Source organism: Cydia fagiglandana, chromosome Z (genome assembly GCF_963556715.1).
Source record: "Cydia fagiglandana chromosome Z, ilCydFagi1.1, whole genome shotgun sequence".
NCBI lineage: Eukaryota > Metazoa > Arthropoda > Insecta > Lepidoptera > Tortricidae > Cydia > Cydia fagiglandana.
The window spans coordinates 27,187,563-27,210,534 of record NC_085959.1 but is presented as its reverse complement, the minus strand read 5'-3'; the positions used below and the strand labels follow the sequence as shown (position 1 = coordinate 27,210,534).

Genomic DNA, 22,972 nt, shown 5'->3' with positions numbered 1-22,972 from the left:
TGGATGTTTTTGTAGTTGAATGGAAAGAAAACTGTGAACTTAATTCTATAAATAAAATGGATAGAGAAATTTAACAAAGCGAGTAAAAAGGCAATTTCTGAAAAATGTATAGTTACATGGTATCTTTTTTAGATTTTCAATTTGTAGGTAATAAAATGGCATTCGGCATTCCAGTAAAAAAATTAGACAGCAATTTTCCGGTCCAAGCCACGCCAAAAATAATATTTTGTTAATATTGGTATTTCTGCGGGGATATTTTTTTTGAAAATTCCATATATTGTTGCAATACGTTACATGAATATGTCCGGAGAAGAAAGTTTAAACGGAGCATTTTACCGCAAAAAGATAGTAACGATTTAAGACTTTAGGTATTTACTTAAATCCTATTATTATTATTCTTTGGAAATTTATACAATACTTTTTATTTATTCATACTTTATCATACTGTAAAGTTTTTTCTGGCTGAGGAATTACTGCGGGGTCCACTACCTTTATTTACTACACTAATATCTATATGAACAAAAAATCATGTTTTCAACTTACGTAATATTTTGGTGGCATGAATTTCCTTATACAAATTTTGTTACTTCGTTTATACTGATACAAAATAGGAAACTATTGTATAAATCGAGCTTAGATACCCACCTTACAGCATAATACGATTCTTATTTCTTCATTAACAATAAAAAGCCTTAAAATAGAAAATACAAACTAAAATTAAAAACTAAGCTTAAAAATAAACTATAAATAGAAAATTTGCCCCAAATCGCCGTCTATTGGCAGCGTGCCCAGAAGGCTGGCAGCATTGCCACGTTGTATGGCATTATTGTTTTGTTATGCCTTCACATAATAACGTGCTAGGTTATGAGTGTTTACTAAACCATTTAAATCGGCGGGAGAAGACGGAGTGTTTCCAGCGCTTTTACAGCAAGGACAGGACCTCCTCCTCCCGCATCTGGTCAGAATATTCCGAGCAAGTTTTGCGTGGGGAATTATACCAGATCAATGGACTAGGGTCAAGGTACGATTTATACCAAAAGCAGGGAAAAAGGACTATTCACAGCCTTAATCCTTCAGACCCATTAGTCTAACATCGTTCTTACTCAAAACGATGGAAAGAATCATTGATCAGCACATTAGAGCGAAATACCTGGTGGAGAGACCACTAAGCGTAAACCAACATGCTTACCAAAAGGGAAAATCTACGGAGACTGCCCTACTCGACCTGGTTGACAAGGTGCAAAAAACCCTAGAGGAAAAGCAAACCGCTCTATGTGCGTTCCTTGATGTTGAAGGTGCTTTCGACAGAGACCATACTCAATGGTATGACATCAAAGGGAGTAGACGAAATCACCACCAGATGGGTACATAGCATGCTCTCGAACAGAGTAGCCACTTTGACCATGAATAATATAGAGCATGCATTTTATACCACTAGAGGGTGCCCACAAGGAGGCGTTCTATCCCCACTATTATGGACCCTAGCAGTGGACCAACTTCTTGCAATCATGTCAGGCCAAGACTTTGACACACAAGGATATGCCGACGACCTTGTAGTTATCGTCAAAGGCCCTTGCAACAAAACCAACCAAAAGACAGCAATAGACACTCTAAACAGCCTGCAACGCACGGCTTGTTTAACAGCAACAGGCGCCTTCTCCTCGACACCGGGAGCGGCCCTAGATGCACTGCTAGACATCATACCACTCCACCTGCAGGTGCAAAAGGAGGCCAAGCAGTGCGTCTACAGAATATGCACGCTAAACAGGCCAAAATGGCGCTCTCAGGCATTAGCCAATCTAAAGGCCTGGGTTTTTGCAAATAGAACCCTTAGCATGCCCACTGATGACACGCACACCGAATGTCATCTCACCAAACTGTACACAGTAGAAATACCTCCTAGAGACAAATGGATCAACAACCAAATGTACGTCGAAGAGGGAAGCCACGTTTGGTATACAGATGGTTCCAAAAAAGGCAATGATGTAGGATGTGGGATCTATGGTGAGAGACCTAAGCTCAGAGCTAGCGTCAGCATGGGCACACAGGCCTCAATCTTCCAGGCAGAAGTCTTCGCCATCAACAAATGTGCGGAGATCAACCTGGATAGAAACCTAAGACACCAGCATATCTACATCAACTCAGACAGCCAGGCTGCTCTGCTGGCACTAGAATCCCTTGAGTCAAACTCAAAACTAGTCCAGAACTGTAAAACAAACCTAAATGCACTGGCTAACTCCAACAAGGTCACACTTAGATGGGTACCAGGGCACTCCGACATTAACGGAAACGAAGAAGCGGACGAACTTGCTAGAAAGGGCGCAGACACACCCCTGGTCGGCCCAGAACCGTTCTGTGGAATCACAAAACGGGATGCATATTCTCTGCTCAGCAAGTTAGAAAAAACGAGAGCAACCGAGTGGTGGAAGTTCGTTAAAGGACAAGAACACTCGAAAGCTCTAATCAAAGGGTTCAACAGCAGAACTGCTAAGGAGCTTTTAGGACTCAAAAGGCACAAAACCTGCGCGGTGACCAGAATACTGACTGGACACTGTAAGTTGAATAAACATATGTTTCAAATTGGGAAGAAACAAGATGCGACATGCAGGTTCTGTCAGGAGTCAGAGGAGACTGCAATGCACATTCTCTGCTCTTGTGGACCACTAATGTCAAAAAGAAGTACCTACCTAGGGCGACACGTAGTGCAACCCTATGAGGTACAGAACATTACGGCCCAAAGAATCTGGAACTTTCTGGATGCAACGGGCATTAGTAATGAACTTTAAAGGGCCGTCACAATAGATCAATGCTGGTCGATGCGACACTCAAAGGCCCACAACACCACAATAATAATAATGAGTGTTTACACGTTACACTTACTTGCGTTTTGTTCAAGCACGCTCATTTATCGATATCACACCGAATCATGCACATCCCTATCGCATGTGTCAACCTCATAGTCAAATATTTTATCCTATCGCATTCACTCTGGGAAAACCCATGCAAGTGTATAAGGGATAGAGCATAAATGTCTATTTACAAAAATAAGAAATCGTAGTGCAATTTCGACATAATTTTCTTTACTGTTAATTTCTAATTACTGTGATGGGCAAGGGCTCATAATACCTTTCGAAATAAGAAAGTATGGCCAATTTTTCTGACGGCGTTTTGGCGACATAGGTTCCCATACTAATCCAGGCACATGCCGTTTCCCGTCAGAGCGCAGCGCGCTCATTCTTTTTTCCGTGGTTAAAATATTAGCTCTAAATAGCGTCAGTTTGCTACACGATATAGGGGCTATTCATAAATTACATACGTCAATTAGAGGGGTCTGGACACAGGATGATGGTAGCATGCCGTAGGAGGAAACGGGGTCATTCGAAGCATGTTTTTTGGATGATTTTAGGGGGGGTCAAATATCGATGACGTAATTTATGGACAGCCCCATACAACCTTAGGTGGGTCCTAAATTAAAGCACGCGACTGTACCTACTCTAAAATCGCGCCGTCTAAACGAACCCTTATTTATAATCAACCGTCGAGAAAAACCTGTTTGTGGACATTTTGTGGAATAAAACTCACGTAAAGCGTAAAATAGGTTTTATAACACTACGAAGGTACAGTCGCCATCATATATATCGGAGCGGCCAAGGTGCTCATAAATATCTGAGCACGCCTCTATTGTCAAGGCGTTAGGGTGCTTGTTCAGATATTGTGAACACCTTGGCCGCTCCGATATATCTGATGGCGACTGTACTCACAGATATATATGTATAAATAAAACAATTTTTTTATAGCTTGTATTTATTTTATTCAATGACTTCACTCGTTAGTGAAAGAAATCTCCATATGATTAGTTGTCTATTAATTACCTGGTACTATAGTAATCGAAGTAGGAGAAAATATCTTAACATAAGTACCTACATTAATTTATTTATCTTCTTCCTTATCCTTAGATTCTTTCGATTTAGGCTTGAGACTTCTTTCTCTGTCCCGAGACCTGTCTCTGTCCCGCGACCGGTCCCGTTCACGGTCGCGTGAGCGCTCACGTTCGCGTTCGCGCGATCGCTCCCGCAGCCGCGGCGAACGGGACCGAGACTTGTGCCGTCGGGATCGTGACCGTGACCGTTCGCGTCTATACGATCTGAGGAAAAAAAACAAGGTAAATCATAAGTCGTCGACTTTCCATCATTCTTGCCCATAAATGGATTCTTGTACCTTTCTCCAATATGAAAGGGTTCTAATGTTGAGCTGTTCCGGATCTGTACGTGCAATTTGGATATATTTCCCATACACTGAACAATTGTTAAGTGAATGTGAAACCATAAAAGTAAAATATAAAAACACATGTTTAAACAAGATATAAATTTCTGCACTATCATTTTATTCATCAACCAATGTATTCCAAAATTTACCTGGAACAAATCTATAACCTATAAACGGCACTTCTGAAATCAATTGTACCGAATAAAATTAAAGAAAAGTATAAAAATTATAAAACATTGCAAAGTTATTAACGTCTTTGATAGGTTTTGTTTCTCCTTAGTAACAGAGGAGTGAGAAATCAAAATACTCGCTCCAGTAATTTGAGTCCTCAGAGTATCTACCTTCATATACAAAACCAAAAACCGGGCAAGTGCGAGTCGGACTCGCGCACGAAGGGTTCCGTACCATAAAGCAAAAAAAAAACGGAAAAAATGCAAAAAGAAAACGGTCACCCATCCAAGTACTGACCACGCCCGACGTTGCTTAACTAACTTTGGTCAAAAATCACGTTTGCTGTATGGGAGCCCCACTTAAATCTTTATTTTATTCTGTTTTTAGTATTTGTTGTTATAGCGGCAACAGAAATACATCATCTGTGAAAATTTCAACTGTCTAGCTATCACGGTTCGTGAGATACAGCCTGGTGACAGACAGACGGACAGACGGACGGACGGACAGCGAAGTCTTAGTAATAGGGTCCCGTTTTACCCTTTGGGTACGGAACCCTAACAAAAAGTACCAACGTATACGGTAAAAGAGTAACTGGATTTCTATTCCCTAGTTTAAACACCTTACCTAAGAACTTATAGCTTGTTTGTTACTGCACGATACCTTGCACTTTGAGACTATGCGCTGAAACTTGGCACAGTTGATTGTTAGCTGGTCTTGAGCAGATACAGACCGGGAGCCGTCGAGAGCCACGTCTCATTTAGTGGGGGGGAGGGGGGAAGTTCGACGCCGCCGCGCTTCACTTGGAGCAACATTTCTCTAAAACTATACCTATTAGGGCATTTGATATATCATTTTCGGATAAATTAAGGATGAGAAATCTAGTTTTGGAATTAAAACAATGCACTTTCTAACAAAAAAAAGCGTAAAGTAGAAAAGACTAAAAAACGTATTTGTGATTTTTTCATAATTACCAATTTTTTTTTAAAAGTGTAGCAGGATTAGCAGGAATATGAAAACAAAAAATACAGTTGTAAAGCTACACTTATTACGTTTAAGAAAATATATAGTTTATTATACAAAACTGTTGATAAATGAGAGATAAAAAATAATAATAAGCGTGGGTCAGAGTGATCTCAATAGTTACAAAATACTATGAATGTGGGAAAGTTACTTAAAATTTGTTCTACAATCGTTTATTTTTTTTAGTGTTTCGTAAATAACTCGTAAACGGTAGCCCACAGCAAAAAATAACCTTTTACGTAAATAATCTGTTTCAGATTTCTTATAAAATAAGTGCTACTGTTTTTCGCTACAATCAATATTAAAAAAAATATATTTAAGGGAGAAAATAAATACTTAGGTCCCCTTTTTTAGTCATTCGTAAATAACTCGTAAACGATGGCTAAAAGCAAAAAAAAATTTAGTAGATGAATAATTAGCATAAAATTTCCTATATAAAAGGTTATTAAAACTTTTTGGCTAGGATCAATATTAAAAACGATATTGAAGAGAGAAAATAAATTCTAAGGTCCCCTTTTTAAATATTGATCCTAGCCAAAAAGTTTGAAAACCTTTTTTGTAGGAAATTTTATGCTAATTATTCATGTATAAATATATTTTTTGCTATTGGCTATCCTTTACGAGTTATTTACGAATGACTAAAAAAGGGGACCTTAGTATTTATTTTCTCTCTTCAATATTTTTTTTTAATATTGATCTTAGCGAAAAAAAGTAGCACTTACTTTATAAGAAATCTGAAACAGATTCTTCTTTCCCCTGCCCTTATCCCACGTCATGTGGGGTCGGCACAACATGTTTTTCTCTTCCATTCTCCTCTGTCTTTCGTGTCCTCAGCCCTCACTCCTTTCATTCTCATATCCTCTTTCACACAATCCATCCATCGTTTTTTGGGTCTACCATACGCTCTCCGTCTATCAACATTCATCCCTAACATTCTTTTGCCTATATGGCATTCATCCCTCCTCATTACATGCCCATACCACGACAACCTAGCACTCCTCATTTTCTCCGTTACTGGAGCTACTTTCAAACTTCCTCTTATATACTCATTCTTAACCCGATCCTTTCTCGTCACTCCACACATCCATCTCAGCATTCTCATTTCCGCTGCATGCACTCTTCTTTCATCCGCTACTTTCGTCGCCCAGCATTCTGATCCATACATTACAACAGGTCTCACGATCGTTCTGTATATTTTCCCCTTAAGTTTAAGGGGCATTCGTGGATCGCAAGTTGTTCCAGAGACCTGTCGCCATTTCATCCATCCCGCATTTATTCTATTTTTCACGTCTCGGTCGATGTTTCCGTCACCTTGGATCAATGACCCAAGGTACCGGAAGTCAGAGCAGACTGGTAGGGATACACCGTTTAAGGCAATATGGGAAAAACTGGATGGACCACCGAAATCGCAGAACATGTGCTCCGTTTTGGTTCTGCTTATTTTGAGTCCCACGCTTTCCAGCTTTTCTTGCCATTTTCCCAGCCTGCTCTGGACCTCAAGTGCATTTTTTCCGACAAGAACAATGTCGTCGGCAAACAGCATACACCAAGGTGCCTCCTCCTGTATGTTCGATGTCAGAGCATCCATAACCAGGAGGAACAAATACGGGCTTAAGGCCGACCCCTGGTGTAAACCTACCGCCACATTGAACTTGTCGGTTACTCCTGCTTCCGACCTGACGTGAGTACTGGCTCTGTCATACATCGCCTCAACAAGCCGTACATACTTCTCTGGCATTCCCTTCTCTCTCATACACCACCACAGAACCTCACGGGGTACTCTATCGTATGCCTTTTCCAAGTCCACGAACACCATGTGCAAGTTCTTTTGCGCAAGTCTGTATTTTTCGCACAGTTGGCGAAGTGCAAATATGGGGTCCGTAGTTCCCCGGCCCGGCATAAACCCAAATTGGTTCTGTGTTACCTCACTTTCTTCTCTCATTCGTCTCGCTACCACTTTTTCCCATACCTTCATACTATGTGACATGAGCTTTGTTCCCCTATAGTTGTTGCAATCCTGTACATCACCCTTATTTTTAAAAACGGGCACCAGTGAACTGTTGCACCATTCATCAGGGATCGCCTCTTCTTGCAACAACTTATTGAAGAATAAAGTCAGCCACTTCCATCCATCCGCTTTCAGAAACTTCCATACTTCCACAGGTATACCATCTGGCCCAACCGCTTTCCCATTCTTCATACCTTGCACAGCCATCTTTACTTCTTCTACAGTGATCTCCCTCACCATACCAATGTTACTTCTAACATTTTCTAGCACTCCACTCCAGTCATTCTCTTCGTTCATAAGTTTATTGAAGTAGTTCTTCCAGCGTTCTTTTATGCTCTTGTCATCCGTCAAAATCTTTCCTGCTTCGTCTCTCATACATTTCATATGATTTATATCTCTTGCATTCTTCTCTCTCTCTCTTGCTATTCTGTACAGAACTTTTTGGCCTTGTGGGCTCTCCAGGAAATCGTACAATTTATCTTGTACCTTGGCCTTTGCGATTGCAACTGCTTTCTTTGCTATCTTTTTACTTGTAAGATAAGCTGACCTCTTGATTCCTTTCTCTCTATCGTTACCCTCTTCCACACTCTTCCATGCTTTAAAAGCATTCTTCTTTTCTTTCAGAACCATTCGCACATCTTCATTCCACCACCATGTTTCCCTGTTGTTTCCCCAAAAAATCAATCTTCCCTTTCCCTGTTGTTTCCCCAAAAACATCCCTCGCTACACTTCTTAAACATACTGCCATTTCATTCCAGCAATCATTCACTCTCATCTCTGCCATATCACCCATTCCTACCATCTTATCGACTATTCGTTTCCTAAATTCTTCAGCTAAATCTCTGTCCCTCAATCCATGCCATTTCGTTCTAGGTGGGGGCTTCGAGTTCTTTTGCAAGTGTTGTACTTTAAGATTTAAGTCTAGAATCAGTAACCTATGCTGGGAAACTAGGCTCTCACTGGGTACTACTTTGCAGTCCTTAGCCGACTGTAATTTACTCCTTCTTAAAAGAAAGTAATCTATTTGGGTAGAGTGTTGGCCACTACGGTATGTAATAAGATGTTGTTCTTTCTTTTGATAGTAGGTGTTCACTATGGCTAAGTCAAAGGCTAAGGCTGCTTCCAGAAGAGCTTCACCCTCTTGATTCCTGACTCCGTAACCACGGCCCCCATGCACTCTTTCATATCCGTCATTCATTCTTCCCACATGTCCATTAAAATCTCCTCCAATATATATCTCCTCACATTCTGGTAGTCCCATAATTACCACATCCAAATCCTCCCAGAATTTCTCTTTCAGACTATCATCACATCCAGTCTGCGGTGCATATACACTAATTACATTTAAAATCAAGTTTTCTATCAACAATTTCACGATCATAGTCATTAGTCTATCATTCACTCTCTTTACATCCATCACCAATCACCAATGAAACAGATTATTTACGTAAAAGATTATTTTTTGCTGTGGGCTACCGTTTACGAGTTATTTACAAAAAACTAAAAAAATAAACGATTGTAGAACAAATTATAAGTAACTTTCCCACATTCATAGTATTTTGTATTGAGATCACTCTGACCCACGCTTAATATTATTTTGTATCTCCCATTTATCAAAAGTTTTGTATAATAAACTATATATTTTCTTAAACGTAATAAGTGTGGCTTTACAACTGTATTTATTGTTTTCAGATTCCTGCTACACTTTTAAAAAAAATTGGTAATTATGAAAAAATCACAAATACGTTTTTTAGTCTTTTCTACTTTACGGTTTTTTTTTGTTAGAAAGTGCATTGTTCTAGTTCCAAAACTAGATTTCTCATCCTTTATTTATCCGAAAATGATATATCACATGCCCTAATAGGTATAGTTTTAGAGAAATGTTGCTCCAAGTGAAGCGCGGCGGCGTCGAACTTCCCCCTCTCCCCCCCACTAAATGAGACGTGGTTCTCGATGTCTACCGGTCTGTATCTGCTCAAGACCAGCTAACAGTCAACTGTGCCAAGTTTCAGCGCATAGTCTCAAAGTGCAAGGTCCCCATACCACGGTGTACAGTAACAAACAAGCTATTAATGATCTCATGAACATTATTGAAAATCACGGCAAATGTATGCCAATTCTAAAAAAATACTACCTAAGTATGGACTAATGAATAAAATAGAAGCAGATATTTTGATATTTTATAGATAAGAAGGTCTCATTTATCGATTTTTCACTTATATCTTATAGCCTCTATTCAAATGTGCACGAAACTTTGATGTAATTTTTAATGCCATGCCATTTTGAAAAGACTAATGTTCAGTGGTCTCTTCTATTCACCGGTGTAACATCGCACAGCGTAAAACAAGAACTATTTGTATTGGAATATCAAATATAATAATAAGACTTTTTATCACGGTAAGTAAGCCATAGTCATCTGGCTCAAAAATAATATTACAGCCGTTTGAAATTTAGTTTTTCCAGATCCATTTGTCTATTTTTTTGGCGAGTGAAGCGCTCCGCCACTTCAACGAATGCGTCGATTCGACTAAATAATTTTCTTAATCTACTGGACTACATTTTTGGTGTTCAGACTTTCAGACATGTTTAGTAACTAAAATACTAGCTACTAGACTAAGTGACTAATGTAGTCTGAACCGGTATAAATCTTTATTACATACTCACCTCATTTTAAACACTGCCCACTAACATGTAACTCACGCGTCTGCAGTGGGAACGTTTTTAGTCAGTTGATCCATTTTAGTTACTAAAATAATCGCTACACGACTTAATTACTGACGTAGTCCGAGCTTTAGCCTTTAAAATCAAAAAGTTTGTAACGGTCACCGGACCTGGAGTTCCCAGAAAGGAACATGTTAATATGTATCACTATCCACATATGTACTTACTTTTCTCGTATCCTGTCCGGTTTTATAGAACGCGACCGTTCACGTTCCCGTTCCCTATCCTCCTGAAGCAAACAATAAAAACATAATTATTACGAGTATTTCTCATCTTCATTATTTATTATCAAATCGCCATTACAGTTTTCGGCGACAAACTGTGATTACGCGGTGTAAGCAGCGGTAACCGCAGCCTGAATCTTATTTACCTTCCCTGTATGTGTAAGAACGGAGTAAACTTTTTTAATGCGTGATACGGATTCGTTCGACGCAAGCGGTTAGGTTCTCCCAATACATATGGATGCGAAATCGACCAAATCCGATAGTATAAAGCTTTACGTCTACGCAATAAGTGTAAAAATGACATTGCTCGGCTCGGCCGACGCCATACGAAGCGACGACGTTTTTCTCGCTCATTTTGTAAATGTTTTAAGGTCTCTGCCCACTACACCGGATCATACCATGACCGTGCTATGAACGTATCAGGCACGGAATGTAACGCGATACGGACGACTATGCCCACTACACCGTGTCCACATTGTACATAACGGGTTTAGTGCCCGTAGTAACCGCGCATCATCCCCATAGCATCCGCCTATAATTCCCGCAGCATCCGCGTTTCATCTCCTTAGTACCCGCGTTTCATTCGCGAGAGCAATAAGGTCTCTGCCCACTACACCGTATCATACCATGACCGTGCTATGAACGTGTCAGGCAAAAAAATATTCTTTGTATGAAAAAGTATGAGACTATGCCCACTAGCCCGTTCCGTCACCGACCATACCCGTCGCGTGCCATGCACGGACCGGCAAAAATAGTTGGCGAGGATATTTTGCCGGTGCCGAAACGCTCCGTGCATGGCACGCAACGTTGCCAGAACGGTGCGTGCAGGCGGCGAAACGGTGGGCATGGGTTTTAACCCCGTATGGTGACCGTTCTAAGCCCGATATAAACGCGTTGCTATATTTCTTACTCGCTCTTACCAGTCTGATAACTATTCGCTGGCTCTTTCTGAGGAGTATTGCTCTCGCGAATAAAACGCGGGTGCTACGGGGATTATAGGCGGATGCTATGGGGATGATGCGCGGTTGCTACGGGCACTAAACCCGTTATGTACAATGTGGACACGGTGCAGTGGACATAGTAGGCCGTATCGCGTTACATTCCGTGCCTGATACGTTCATAGCACGGTCATGGTATGATACGGTGTAGTGGGCAGAGACCTATACTTGTCAGAAAGAGCCAGCGAATAGTTATCAGACTGGTAAGAGCGAGCAAGAAACATAGCAACGCGTTGTATAACGGGCTTAGAACGGTTACCATACGCGGTTAAAACCCGTATGCCCACCGTTTAGCCGCCTGCACGCACCGTTCTGGCAACGTTGCGTGCCATGCACGGAGCGTTTCGGCACCGGCAAAATATCCTTGCCGACTATTTTTGACGGTCCGTGCATGGCACGCGACGGATATGGTCGGTGACGGAACGGGCTAGTGGGCATGGTCTCATACTTTTTCATACAAAGAATATTTTTTTGCCTGACACGTTCTTAGCACGGTCATGGTATGATACGGTGTAGTGGGAAGAGACCTTTAAGTGTGTCATAATGATGTTTATCAATAGTAACTAATACTGTCATGCACTGCACAATAATTGAATATTCTTGCATTAGAGGCACAAAGCTTTTGCTGTTTCTGCGTCGATAGGTGTGGGGAGATCCTAAATTGCTTAGTAGGTAGACGTAACGTTGTACACATAAAACAATGTAGCTCAATGTTGTTTTAAAGTAGGTAAAGGCATTCCGTTGATCGAATCCGTCTAACGCTACAATATCCGCCCAAAGTGGAAGTGGAGGCATAGAAATCACCATTTTCAATATATTGGTTAATCGTTATTACTTCTTTTCAATGAAAGGATGCACTGGATAAACGGCCTTCTCAGCTACGACGAATAAATAACAAAAATTACTTATTCGCAATACGCCTCGTGGACAACCTCAATACGCCAAGCCGCATGAAACTGGTCGGGAGTATTATACAGCGTGTATGCTGGCATGCGCCACGGAGAGTAGTAGAAGTAAGGTATATATGTATACATACATCGTCTCGCCTGTCGCGGTCTCTACGGTCGCGATCGTCGCGCTCGCGGTCGCGGTCGCGGTCGCGCGCGCGCTCCAGCACGTGCGGCGGGTGCTGCCGGTACGGTGACACGTACGGCGCGGCCATGAGATGCGGCAGAGGCGCGCCCACGCCCGGCGGGCCCATGCCGGGCGGCGGGCCCATGGCCGGCGGACCCATCGGACCCGGTGTCAGCTCCTTTATGTCACTGGGCGCCCACCCACTTTGCTCCGGGTGGCCTGAAAAGACACACAACTTTATATATAACAATTATTCCCCTAAAAGATTCGAATGAACCCAAAATCTGAGTGGTTGCTCTTTTTCAGATTATTTTAACCACTTTCCGCCTTTACCTATCAGCAGATCAGCTTCAAGTTTTAATATTAATCGCAGTGTCAACGAATGGAAGTACCTGTGATTTGGTATAAATCACAGCTCCATCTAGCACCGTGAAGTGTAAGGGTTTACGGGTTCGATCCGGTTCTTCAGAGAATGTTTACCCTGGAAAGTTGAAATTTTGAACTTGACACAAAAGTTACGTCAAAACCGCTTATATTGTTATTAGTATTAGCCGATTGCACCAAACATTAAATGATAATAACCTAATTTTATTATATATCATTCTAATGAGAAATAAACAGATAATACGTTATTTGTTAGTTTTAATGCCGAAATCCAGTGTATTCCACTCCCGTCTTCGCCTCGAGTGGCATGGATGGCAACGATTTCTTCCCATTTAACCATCTAAGTATGCAATTTGCCTAAAAATCATAAGGCGGCATGCAACAGCATATGTACTAACCCCAGGGCTCATCGTAGGGCTGGTGAGCGTGCGGCGGCGCGAAGTAGTGGTCGGGCGGCGGCGCGAAGTAGTCCGGCGGCGGCGCGTCGCGGTGCGCGCGCCCGTACTCGCGCCGCTCGGCCGTCATCACCTGCCGGCAACACTACCTCACTCAAACGTTTAATACTTATATACCCATTATATCTCGTTATATTCCCGTTGACACAGAGAGCGTTGTTCAGCAGTTAGTTTAAAAAGGCATGAATTACAACATTATTATTTACAACAAAAAAAATTTAACTTGAAATTGCGTAGGTAATTTTTTCTACTCCCGTACTTTTATTTGTCATTTAAAGAGTCGTGCACACACCTTTAAAACCCTACCTTATAGTTGTCAAGGCAAGTCTTTAGTCTATTCCCCAAAAAAGAATTTGTGCATACACGCAATATCTTTTTGGCGATTTTACGGTACTCGTGTAATGACCACTTGAAAAATATTGAATGAAATACAGTGTTGCCAACCTTATTTTAAATGTTATCTCTGATATACAAGTGAACCCTAGACATGTTTTTATTTTAATTTCATTCATTCATTCATTATTTTCCCTCCCGTACCCTCCATTTTTGCTACTTCTTGAATTAAAAAGATTTGTTAAATTTTCAATTTTATTTCAAAGTAAGTGCTTGGTCGTAGAAAAAGTATTGTATGCAACGTTGTTTAACTAAGTCAATAAATACTCGTGGCGTCTTTATTAACAATTGAGTCGCTTAACTTCAAACTCGGGTAAATCCATCTGTCAGATTATGCGATTTTGGTATTAAGAAAAGGTAATAGGGTAGCTATTTGCTGAGAGGGTCGAATGGATTTATCCGAGTTTGAAGTTAAGCGACACAGTTACTCACGCCACTCGCCTTTTTTGACCCCTCTTAAACAACAGTTGCATAAAATACTATTGTATGTAGTTATTAAAAAATGGCAAAGTACAAAAAAAAAAACACGAACAGATTTCACTTAAAATGTTTCTGATTTACGTATCGATTTATATTTTGACGACCTTTGAACAGTGTTTACACGAGGCCACCGAAGCCAATCTAAGGCGAGTATAAAATACAAACCATCTGTTTTTTAAAGGCTTAAGTTTTTTTAGTATTAGTCTTGAATAAACGCTATAATGTATCTGTTATGTGAAGTCATTGTATACCTACTATATATTCTTTTGGTTGAGTACCTGTATTGTATTTTCCCGCACTTGGTAGTTGCCGCCCATCGGCGGCTGCATACTTTCATCATTTCTCGGCGGGCCTGTAACGTCCGATATCCATAGTACATTAATAATATAATAAAGGGGCCCACAGATTACCAGTTTGCCGGGCGATATCAGCCTGCCAGTTGTTCGGAGCTGTCAATTTTGCGTTTAACTGACAGAGTGTTGATTACGTCCGGCGAACTAGTAATCAATGCGAGATGTCGATGTTTTCTATGGGAGAGAAAAACATTTTTTCGCTATTTCGGATGTGATAAAAAAAGTTCAGTAAGACCTATATATTCACCTCTGAAAATACATATTGATAAATGCTCGTATAGCTTCGATATCCAACTGGTATTTTTGTTTCATGAAAATAATATCGATAGGTATATGCAAAAAAAAATTGTTAAAATTAAAACGATCAATGTTTGCGCCAAAAAACAGTAACAATGAAACTATGGGACGAAACGTCGAATAATGTGCAGTGCAAAATTTTCACCGTTGTTACAAAGGGCCTGGCCGGAATGCCGTAATGTATTATAATCGCCCCTGACTGAATATCAAATATTCTTATGCACATTTATTTTATTTTTAATAAAACCGGCCAATAAATGCCAAAAAGTAAGTAAATACCTAATAATAAGCAAATTAATAACCATCCGAGTAATTGCTTAGTTTTTGAAGGCAGTGCCAACCTATTGTGAAAAATTGTCGTCCAAAGTACTGAAAAGTGATCAAACCCTCAAACTTCTGTAGAGTTTTGTTCAAGCAAAAGGGACCTAGCTACCAAACACCCTGAATTAAAAAATATATAAACTTGGTGCTCGACGGAAATGTGATTGCGAGTCAAGTGGTGCGACCTCATAGTGTTATCAGTTAAACAAGCTAAATTAGAATTGTTTTAAAGTAATGATGTACCTGGCGGGCGGGCGCGGTGCAGGTCCGGCAGCGGCGCGCGCGGCGGCGCCCCCTGCAGCAGCGACACGCCCGCCTCATTGACGCGCATGCGCCGCTGCCGCTCGCAGTACGCGCTCCACGTCATCTCGTTGAACCCGTAGTTGAAGTAATCTGTGCACAACACAGTCAATACCTACACTATCCCTTCACTGACCAACTACCTACTATTATGTATTCTATGACAGTGCAATCTTTTAAATATTGTCTTACCTATGACCTACATGAACACTTAATTTATTTTATTTTTTTACAAAGGGGCAAAGTTGTTGTTGATTCCAGAGCAAGCGAAATATCCTAAAATTCAAAAGCGGAATCTTGAACGTTACGAGGGTTTCAACTAGGGCGTGAAGTACCGGTCCCGGTACCAAGAATTTAGTTTCCCGGTTCTGGGCACGGTCAGTACCACAGGATTCCGGTAAACTTTGTTCGCGGTACACTTATTTTCTGTACTGCGTTACACTGCTTAAAGTGCTCTAGCCAACCTACTTAGTATCGAGTGGGAAGGGACAACTTGTCATCCCTATCCCTCCAACGATATTTCAACAGTTTGGAATAAAATCGCAAGTAATTTTCCATCAGAATGTAATGAAAATTTTCAGGCTCAGATTGCAAGAGGGATATGAATATAATGGGTAAAATTTTAGATTAATTACTTTGGAAACGAAAGAGGAAATAGACTAGTACTGTTTTGTAAAGAAAAGAATTTATTCATAGCAAACACAATATTTGAACAACCCAAAAGATATTAGCCGGGCGACATAACTAGGTAGATACCAATTAGACTTTATTATTACTAAACAGAAACATTATCAACAAGTCAATTCGTGTAAAACATTGCCCGGGGCAGACGTAAATACAGATCATAATCTATTAATTAGCACATTTAACTTCAAGAGCAATAGACCGAAAAGGAAGAACAGGCCAAAGAAAATCGATCTCAATACGCTTAAGGAAACCGATAGCGATCACAGAGTGCAATATAGTAATAAGGTACGATTACAATTAGAACAGTATAAGAATGATGCAATATATAATATAGATACTATAAGTATAGAAAATAGATGGAATAACATAAGAGATATCATTAAAACTAGTGCGGAAAAAACACTGGGGAGGGAAAAAATGACACCTAAAAAGAATTGGTTGACTACAGAAATTATAGATCTGATGATTAAAAGACGGAAACTAAGGAATAGAACAGATAAAGAAAGCATACAACGATATAAAAATCTTACAAAGAAAATAACTTTAAAGTGCGGAGAAGCAAAGGCAGCATACATTGAAAAAGCATGTGATAAATTAGAACGATGTATGAAAAGAGGAAAAATAGACATAGCCTATAAGGTAGTTAGGCCCACTTGCACCATTCCACTAACCCGGGGTTAACCGGTTAAACCTGGCGTTACCATGATTACCAGTACAATTTGACACTAGGTTAACGGTTTAACCGCTTAATCCCGGGTTAGTGGAATGGTGCAAGTGGGCCTTAGAGACATAGGAAAACATCACAAGACAAAAAGTTCTACAATAAAAGATGAAAACGGCAAAATATTAATAAACAATGAAGATATTTTACAAAGATGGATAAGAAACATTGAAAAATTGTATGAAGGTACTGGTTTAATAGTTATGATTTAGAAACCGTAATGGAAGTAGAGAAGAATTTGATAGAGCGATAAACAGTATTCAGAACGGAAAAGCTGCTGGAGACGAACAAATTTACATTGAACTTATAAATAAATTTGAGTGTGATGCCATGTAAAATGAAATATTTACTATAGTTAAGGATATGTACACAACAGGCGAAGTTCCAAGTGATTTTAAAATAAGTAAAACCATCACATTACCTAAGAAATTAAACACACTTAAATGCGAAGAGCATAGAACATTAAGTCTTATATTACATTAATTACATGCCTCCAAAATACTTCTGAAAAAATACAACGTAGAATAAGACCGATAGCTGAAAGCTATTTAGGGTCAGACCAATACGGTTTCAGACAACATAAAGGAACTAGGGAAGTTATTCTCGCTCTTAGGTTAATTATTGATAGAAGATTGGACGTGGGACTTAAGACCCACATAGCATTTATAGATTTAGAGAAAGCGTTTGACAAGATAGACTGGGTACGGATGATGCACATTATGAAAACAATAGCCATAGATTATAGAGACAGACGAATTATACATGCATTATATAAGGAACAGGAAACTATAGTAGAAATAGGACAGGAAAAAGGAAAGGCGAAAGTAAGACAGGGAGTGCGTCAGGGTTGTCCACTCTCGCCATTAATTTTTAATATATTCATCGAAACCGCCTTAAGAAAAATTGTTGAAATAGGAAAGGGGGGGTGTCAACATTAACGGAGAAAAGTTTTATTTCGTCAGGTTTGCAGATGACATAGCAGCAATAGCAGAAAATTCTATAGAACTAGAACAGCTTGTAACGGAAATGGACCACATACGTACAGAATTTGGACTTAAGATAAACATCAATAAAACAAAAACTTTAATAATATCTAAGCACAATAACAAAATAGACCCTCTTAAAATCCGAAATACAGTAATTGAGCAAGTAAAGAGCTTTGTAATTTAAACTTTAAATGTTTAATAAGTCGACTATTGACATCACATCCCGAGAATTTTGTTTATCTAGTACAGACATCACATCCCGAGAATTTTGTTTATCTAGTACAATGTATCAATTCTGCTACACCCATTGAAAACTGTTTACCCTTGGGTAGGTACCGAGCCGATGTCCTAAAGCCGGTGTGCAGGAGAGGGCGCTCACCTGAGATGTCGGCTCCTGGCTTGTTCCAGGGCTTGTCCTCGATGGTGTCGATGTTGAACTCGAGCGCGGGAACGCCGTTGATGCTGCCGGGCCCCTCCAGGTCCTCCAACGTCACCTTGCCCGGCGTCGGGCCGCGTACCTTCTCCGCCCCGGCTGCCACCAAACCCACGCCGCGCTGACATTACCACACCTCATTATTAAACAATCTCACTCGAACTTACTTATATCTAAATTTTCTATTTTTCGTATAATTCTCAATAAATTACATAAATTGTTTTTGTTAATGTTCGAAATACTAAATAGGTATGCTGTTCTTTAATGTGAAATTATTATTTTTTTCAACAATAAATATAATTAGTACTAAGTATTTATCAAGAAATTCATGAACAACATGTAATGTGTACCTACATGAAACCAAAAAGCAGTTATGCTAAAATCCTATGCTGTCAATCCTATGCTGCAATCACTATGCTGATACGATTGGCTGTTATACTGGCCTGCTGGCTCATATGACACATAAAATATTAATGGCATTATTCGCATACACGCTACAATCAATTGTTAGTCATAAACTGCCATCTTGTCTTACATGTTTGAAAAAAAAAGGACGAAGCATAAATTAACTAACTGAGGCTAAAGTTTTTTGAATAAAGGGGTAAGTCATTCTATAGATCAGAAAAGTATTTCAGGAATGTTAGTCAAAATAGCTCACTTACTTTTATGTTCAAGCTTGCATAAGCTTGTGGTCCTGACTTAATATCTCCAATGGTGACTTTAACATCATCACTGTCATCAGAGTCGGAGTCGGCATGGCCTGGACTAGCAGCATCTCCATTAGTCTTGTCTTGTTCTTCTCTTCCCACATCAGCAAAATGTTCATCATTGAAATGAGAGTCATCATTTTCATCTGGTTCATTTTCATTATCCCCTTGTTCTTTTCCTTTGTCTTCCTAAAAGATCCATTCACCAAATAACACCTTGAACTAATCATGGAACTGAGCTTGTCTATGACAGCTGGATGAGAAACAGTTCTTTCGTTAAACATTATTTTATTTAGAGCTAACTAAACCTGATTACTGCAGTTAATAAAATAGTGAAAATTATAATTATACCTAACATAGTGGCACCACTGACCGACGTGTCTCCATACCGTCTTAGGTCCTGTTTCCACGTTGATTAGTGTTAAATGTGAATTCTTACATTTGTTACTTGAGTTTTGTATCAAATGTATGAACTCCCAGTAACCACTAATCAACGTGAAAACAGGCCCTAAGACGGTATGGAGATACGTCGGTCAGTGGTGTCACTAAATTATATTTTCACTTCTCATGCTCAAAAAGTGCACCTTTATGTCGTGCTTAGAGGACATAAAATCGCATTTTATGCTCTAGAGCATAAAAGTAAAATTTTCTTCTAAGACTAAGGTAATCGGTCTCAACAGCCAAACAGTTAAAACATATTGCACAATTTTACTGAGCAATAAAATTGTGTAGATGACGAAACTTGTTATATTATTTTATTTTTGCTACAATTTATTAGAAATCCGTATTTTCTGTCATTAAATTTAGTAAATCACATAAAATAGGAGTCGATTACCGTTCAAAAATGCTCCGAAATGTTTGACTTGGCAGAAAACCAAGCGTCTGAAACTCTGATCACATGTTGAAAAATAAAAAAAAATTAAAAAGTTAGTTGGCGGGAATTGTTAATGTATTATGTTCATGCTTTATGCTTTACGTCAATTTCGTGGTGTAAATTGCCGTGAAAAATATAATTTATTTTCCTCGCAATCGAAGTGAAAAGCAGAGTGTACAACAAAGGCATAAATGTCCATTTTTACCCTCGTGTACTATTTTGGTCTGAGCGAAGCGAAAAAATTGCCTCGGGTAAAAATGGGTCACTTTATGCCCTTGTTGAACAATCTACTATTATTAATTATTTTGTTTCATTTGTTTCTCTAAGGGCCACTTGCACCATTCACTAACCTGGGGTTTAGCGGTTAAACCTGGAGTTGCCATGGTTACCGGTACAATTTGACACCTCTTTAACAGTTTAACCTGATAACCCCAGGTTAGTGGGATGGTGCCACTGACACTGAACCAAGAGACTTCATATAAACATTCAAAACTAAAAACCAACAATCATGTTCAGAATAAAGGGCTATATAAATAAATAAAATAGTGGGATGGTGCAAGTGGCACTTAGGGAATGCAATACTGGGACACCAGGATACCGAAATACCGGGATCCCGCAGGCAATTTCCATCCAATTGTCTGTCTGTCTGTATGTGTGTAATCAAATCTTGCAAGCTAAATTTGATTCACTTCCTGTTTCCGATTTAGCTGAAATTTTACATACATACTTAAGTCGGGTGACAATGCAATATTATGGTGTCATCGAGCTGATCTGATGAAGGAGACTGGAGGTGGCCATAGGAACTCTGTGATAAAACAACGAAACCTAATTGTGTTTGGGGTTTTTTTTTTAATAGTCTCAATGAGTATTAGTTGCCTGTGGAAAAAAAAGTACACTCGGCGATAAAAGCTTGTACCAAAAATGAAATTTTTGCCAAAAACTTATTTCCCTCGTTTTTCTTCACAGGTGTGATGAAAAACATTGTGTGTGCCACGGGTGGTGCATGACTTACGAACTCATGTTCATTAAGCCTTCACACATGATCATAAAAACCTTTAATACAAAATGTACTATTTCTAATTTTAGTTTACTTTTTGTTTTAAACCTTTAAATTTAGTACCAAATCGTAGAACTGTATAATAACTTGCGGGATCCCGCAAATACCGGGATTGAATTCCTCATGTGGGATTGCATTCCCTAGCTTCTCTCTAAATTTCAAATTTTGTCAGATGCAAAAATTACATGAAAGTAACAAGTAACAATTTGTGTAGGAATTACTTACCTAAACATTAGCTCTAGCGCAGCCATTCTCTAAGTGTGTTCCGCGGAGCCCTAAGACTCCGTTAAGCCTGTGTGGGGGCTCCGCGAGAAAACTTAATATATTTACTTAATACAAAAAAAACATTGAATAAGAGATGTTTCTACACTTTTCTTTTGTTTAGGGCTCTGTCAAATATTTTGCTTTGCAAAAGGGTTCCATTACCACAAAAGTTTGAGAACCGCTGCTACAGCATATTATGTAAACTGTAAAGCATTCAGTGGCATATATGCAGCACTAATACTCACTATACAATAATTAAGTTAATTTACATGGCATTATGACAGCACACAACTGGTTTTTGTGGTAACAATCATAGAAGGCCTTATCAGTAGACATTTTTCAGTCAATATGAACTGGTAAGGACTGATGGAATTACACACAAAACAACTACAATGGATCCAAACTAAGTACTATAAAGCCTAAATAGTTTCTACTTCAAATTTTCATATTTGGGTGATGGTCAATTACTATATAATTCAAAACAAATGGAGGGAATATGATTTTTACCAACATTAAATAGCGAACTGCCCGAGTTTCTTCTTCGGATGTATGAAACATGAAAGGTTATTTAAACACTCACGTCAGGCAAATCTGGGTTACGACCAGTCTCCGCCGGAACCTTCTCATTGTGAGGGGGAGGAGTGCCTTCTCTTAACTCTCCTGGACCGTCCCCATACAACCAGCTATCGTCATTGTCTTCGCCTGGCGCACTTTCAATCACGGCGTCTGCCATTTCGTCTGAAATGAGAGGCCACGAGCTACGTACGAAAGTCGTTAAAATAAGTAAAACTTAATGAAAACAATAAAGTAATTGAGCTTAGATGTTAATAATTCAGTAATATTACATTTAATGGTCCACTGTAGATAAAAGGACTGAGAGTTAAAAACCGCAAACTTCACGCGATGTAGATAGCATTTTTTTTTCTTTGTATGGACTTGAGGGCGGTGCAGTGTTGCCAGGGCTCTGGAGTCATAAATTACGGTTCGTTTTTTGCTGCTTAAGTCACAATTTGTTTATATTATAGTATTGTATGGGTAGGTATAGCTGGTCAAGCAAATCATGTCAGTAGAAAAAGGCGCGAAATTCAAATTTTTCGCCAATCTGATCAAATTGCCCGATCGAATCAGGACGTGCGGACGCAAACGCCAATTTAATGGCGTCTAACTTCTTCTTCTTCTTCGCGTTATCCCGGCATTTCGCCACGGCTCATCAGAGCCTGGGGTCCGCATGACAACTAATCCCATGATTTGACGTAGGCACTAGTTTTTACGAAAGCGACTGCCATCTGACCTTCCAACCCAGAGGGTAAACTAGGCCTTATTGGGATTAGTCCGGTTTCCTTACGATGTTTTCCTCATAGACCTAGAATTCGCTCACGTTTTCCTTCACCGAAAAGCGACTGGTAAATATCAAATGATATTTCGTACATAAGTTCCGAAAAATTCATTGGTACGAGCCGGGGTTTGAACCCGCGACCTCCATCGAATACAATCCAATGGCGTCTAACTTAATCAAAAGAAAATAAAAAAGTATATGCGTAAATAATTTACCCCCGGATAAAAATAACACAGTAATGGTTTTTGAGCACTCATAAATCTCAAAATAACTGATGTAGTGCAATGATTAGTATAGATAGGTACAGACTAAAAGAAATTAATCATTACACTAAAAAAATAACTACTAGGTATACTATCAAACTATATAACACGTCATGTCAAGGTAACAATAGTCTCATTTTGCCACGATTATTATAATAAACATGATGATGGATGTAACG

The 22,972-nt window shown here is 39.5% G+C and overlaps 2 protein-coding genes across 4 annotated transcripts; one reads left to right on the top strand and one right to left on the bottom strand.

The window, feature by feature from the left end:
- The first annotated feature begins 1,508 nt into the window (after positions 1–1,508).
- On the top strand, positions 1,509–3,853 carry LOC134678101 (uncharacterized). Its single transcript, XM_063536551.1, has 2 exons — positions 1,509–2,553; positions 3,834–3,853. The coding sequence occupies exons 1-2, from the start codon at positions 1,509–1,511 to the stop codon at positions 3,851–3,853; spliced, it is 1,065 nt and encodes a 354-aa protein (XP_063392621.1).
- On the bottom strand, positions 3,816–22,144 carry LOC134679478 (pre-mRNA 3'-end-processing factor FIP1). 3 transcript variants are annotated; one of them, XM_063538407.1, is made up of 10 exons: positions 22,040–22,144; positions 21,775–21,952; positions 18,955–19,188; positions 18,239–18,413; positions 15,409–15,558; positions 14,473–14,546; positions 13,265–13,394; positions 12,445–12,701; positions 10,354–10,415; positions 3,816–4,144 (listed from the first exon to the last, which is right to left on the bottom strand). In XM_063538407.1, the coding sequence occupies exons 2-10, from the start codon at positions 21,925–21,927 to the stop codon at positions 3,931–3,933; spliced, it is 1,449 nt and encodes a 482-aa protein (XP_063394477.1). In that variant the 5' UTR covers positions 21,928–21,952; positions 22,040–22,144; the 3' UTR covers positions 3,816–3,930. The 3 variants fall into 3 exon arrangements, with proteins under 3 accessions (XP_063394477.1, XP_063394478.1, XP_063394476.1); XM_063538408.1 differs by having other exon boundaries at positions 21,775–21,932; positions 22,040–22,058; XM_063538406.1 differs by lacking the exon at positions 22,040–22,144 and having other exon boundaries at positions 21,775–21,985.
- Between the last annotated feature and the right edge of the window lie 828 nt (positions 22,145–22,972).

Coding starts and splice junctions, on each gene's coding strand:
- LOC134678101 (XM_063536551.1), top strand. CDS start 1,509: ATGTCAGGCCAAGACTTTGACACACAAGGATATGCCGACGACCTTGTA. Junction 2,554..3,833: donor CAGAATACTGACTGGACACT/GTAAGTTGAATA, acceptor TTCACTCGTTAG/TGAAAGAAATCTCCATATGA.
- LOC134679478 (XM_063538407.1), bottom strand. CDS start 21,927: ATGGCAGACGCCGTGATTGAAAGTGCGCCAGGCGAAGACAATGACGAT. Junction 18,414..18,954: donor ATGCAAGCTTGAACATAAAA/GTAAGTGAGCTA, acceptor TGGTAATGTCAG/CGCGGCGTGGGTTTGGTGGC. Junction 4,145..10,353: donor CCGGACAGGATACGAGAAAA/GTAAGTACATAT, acceptor TTTTTTCCTCAG/ATCGTATAGACGCGAACGGT.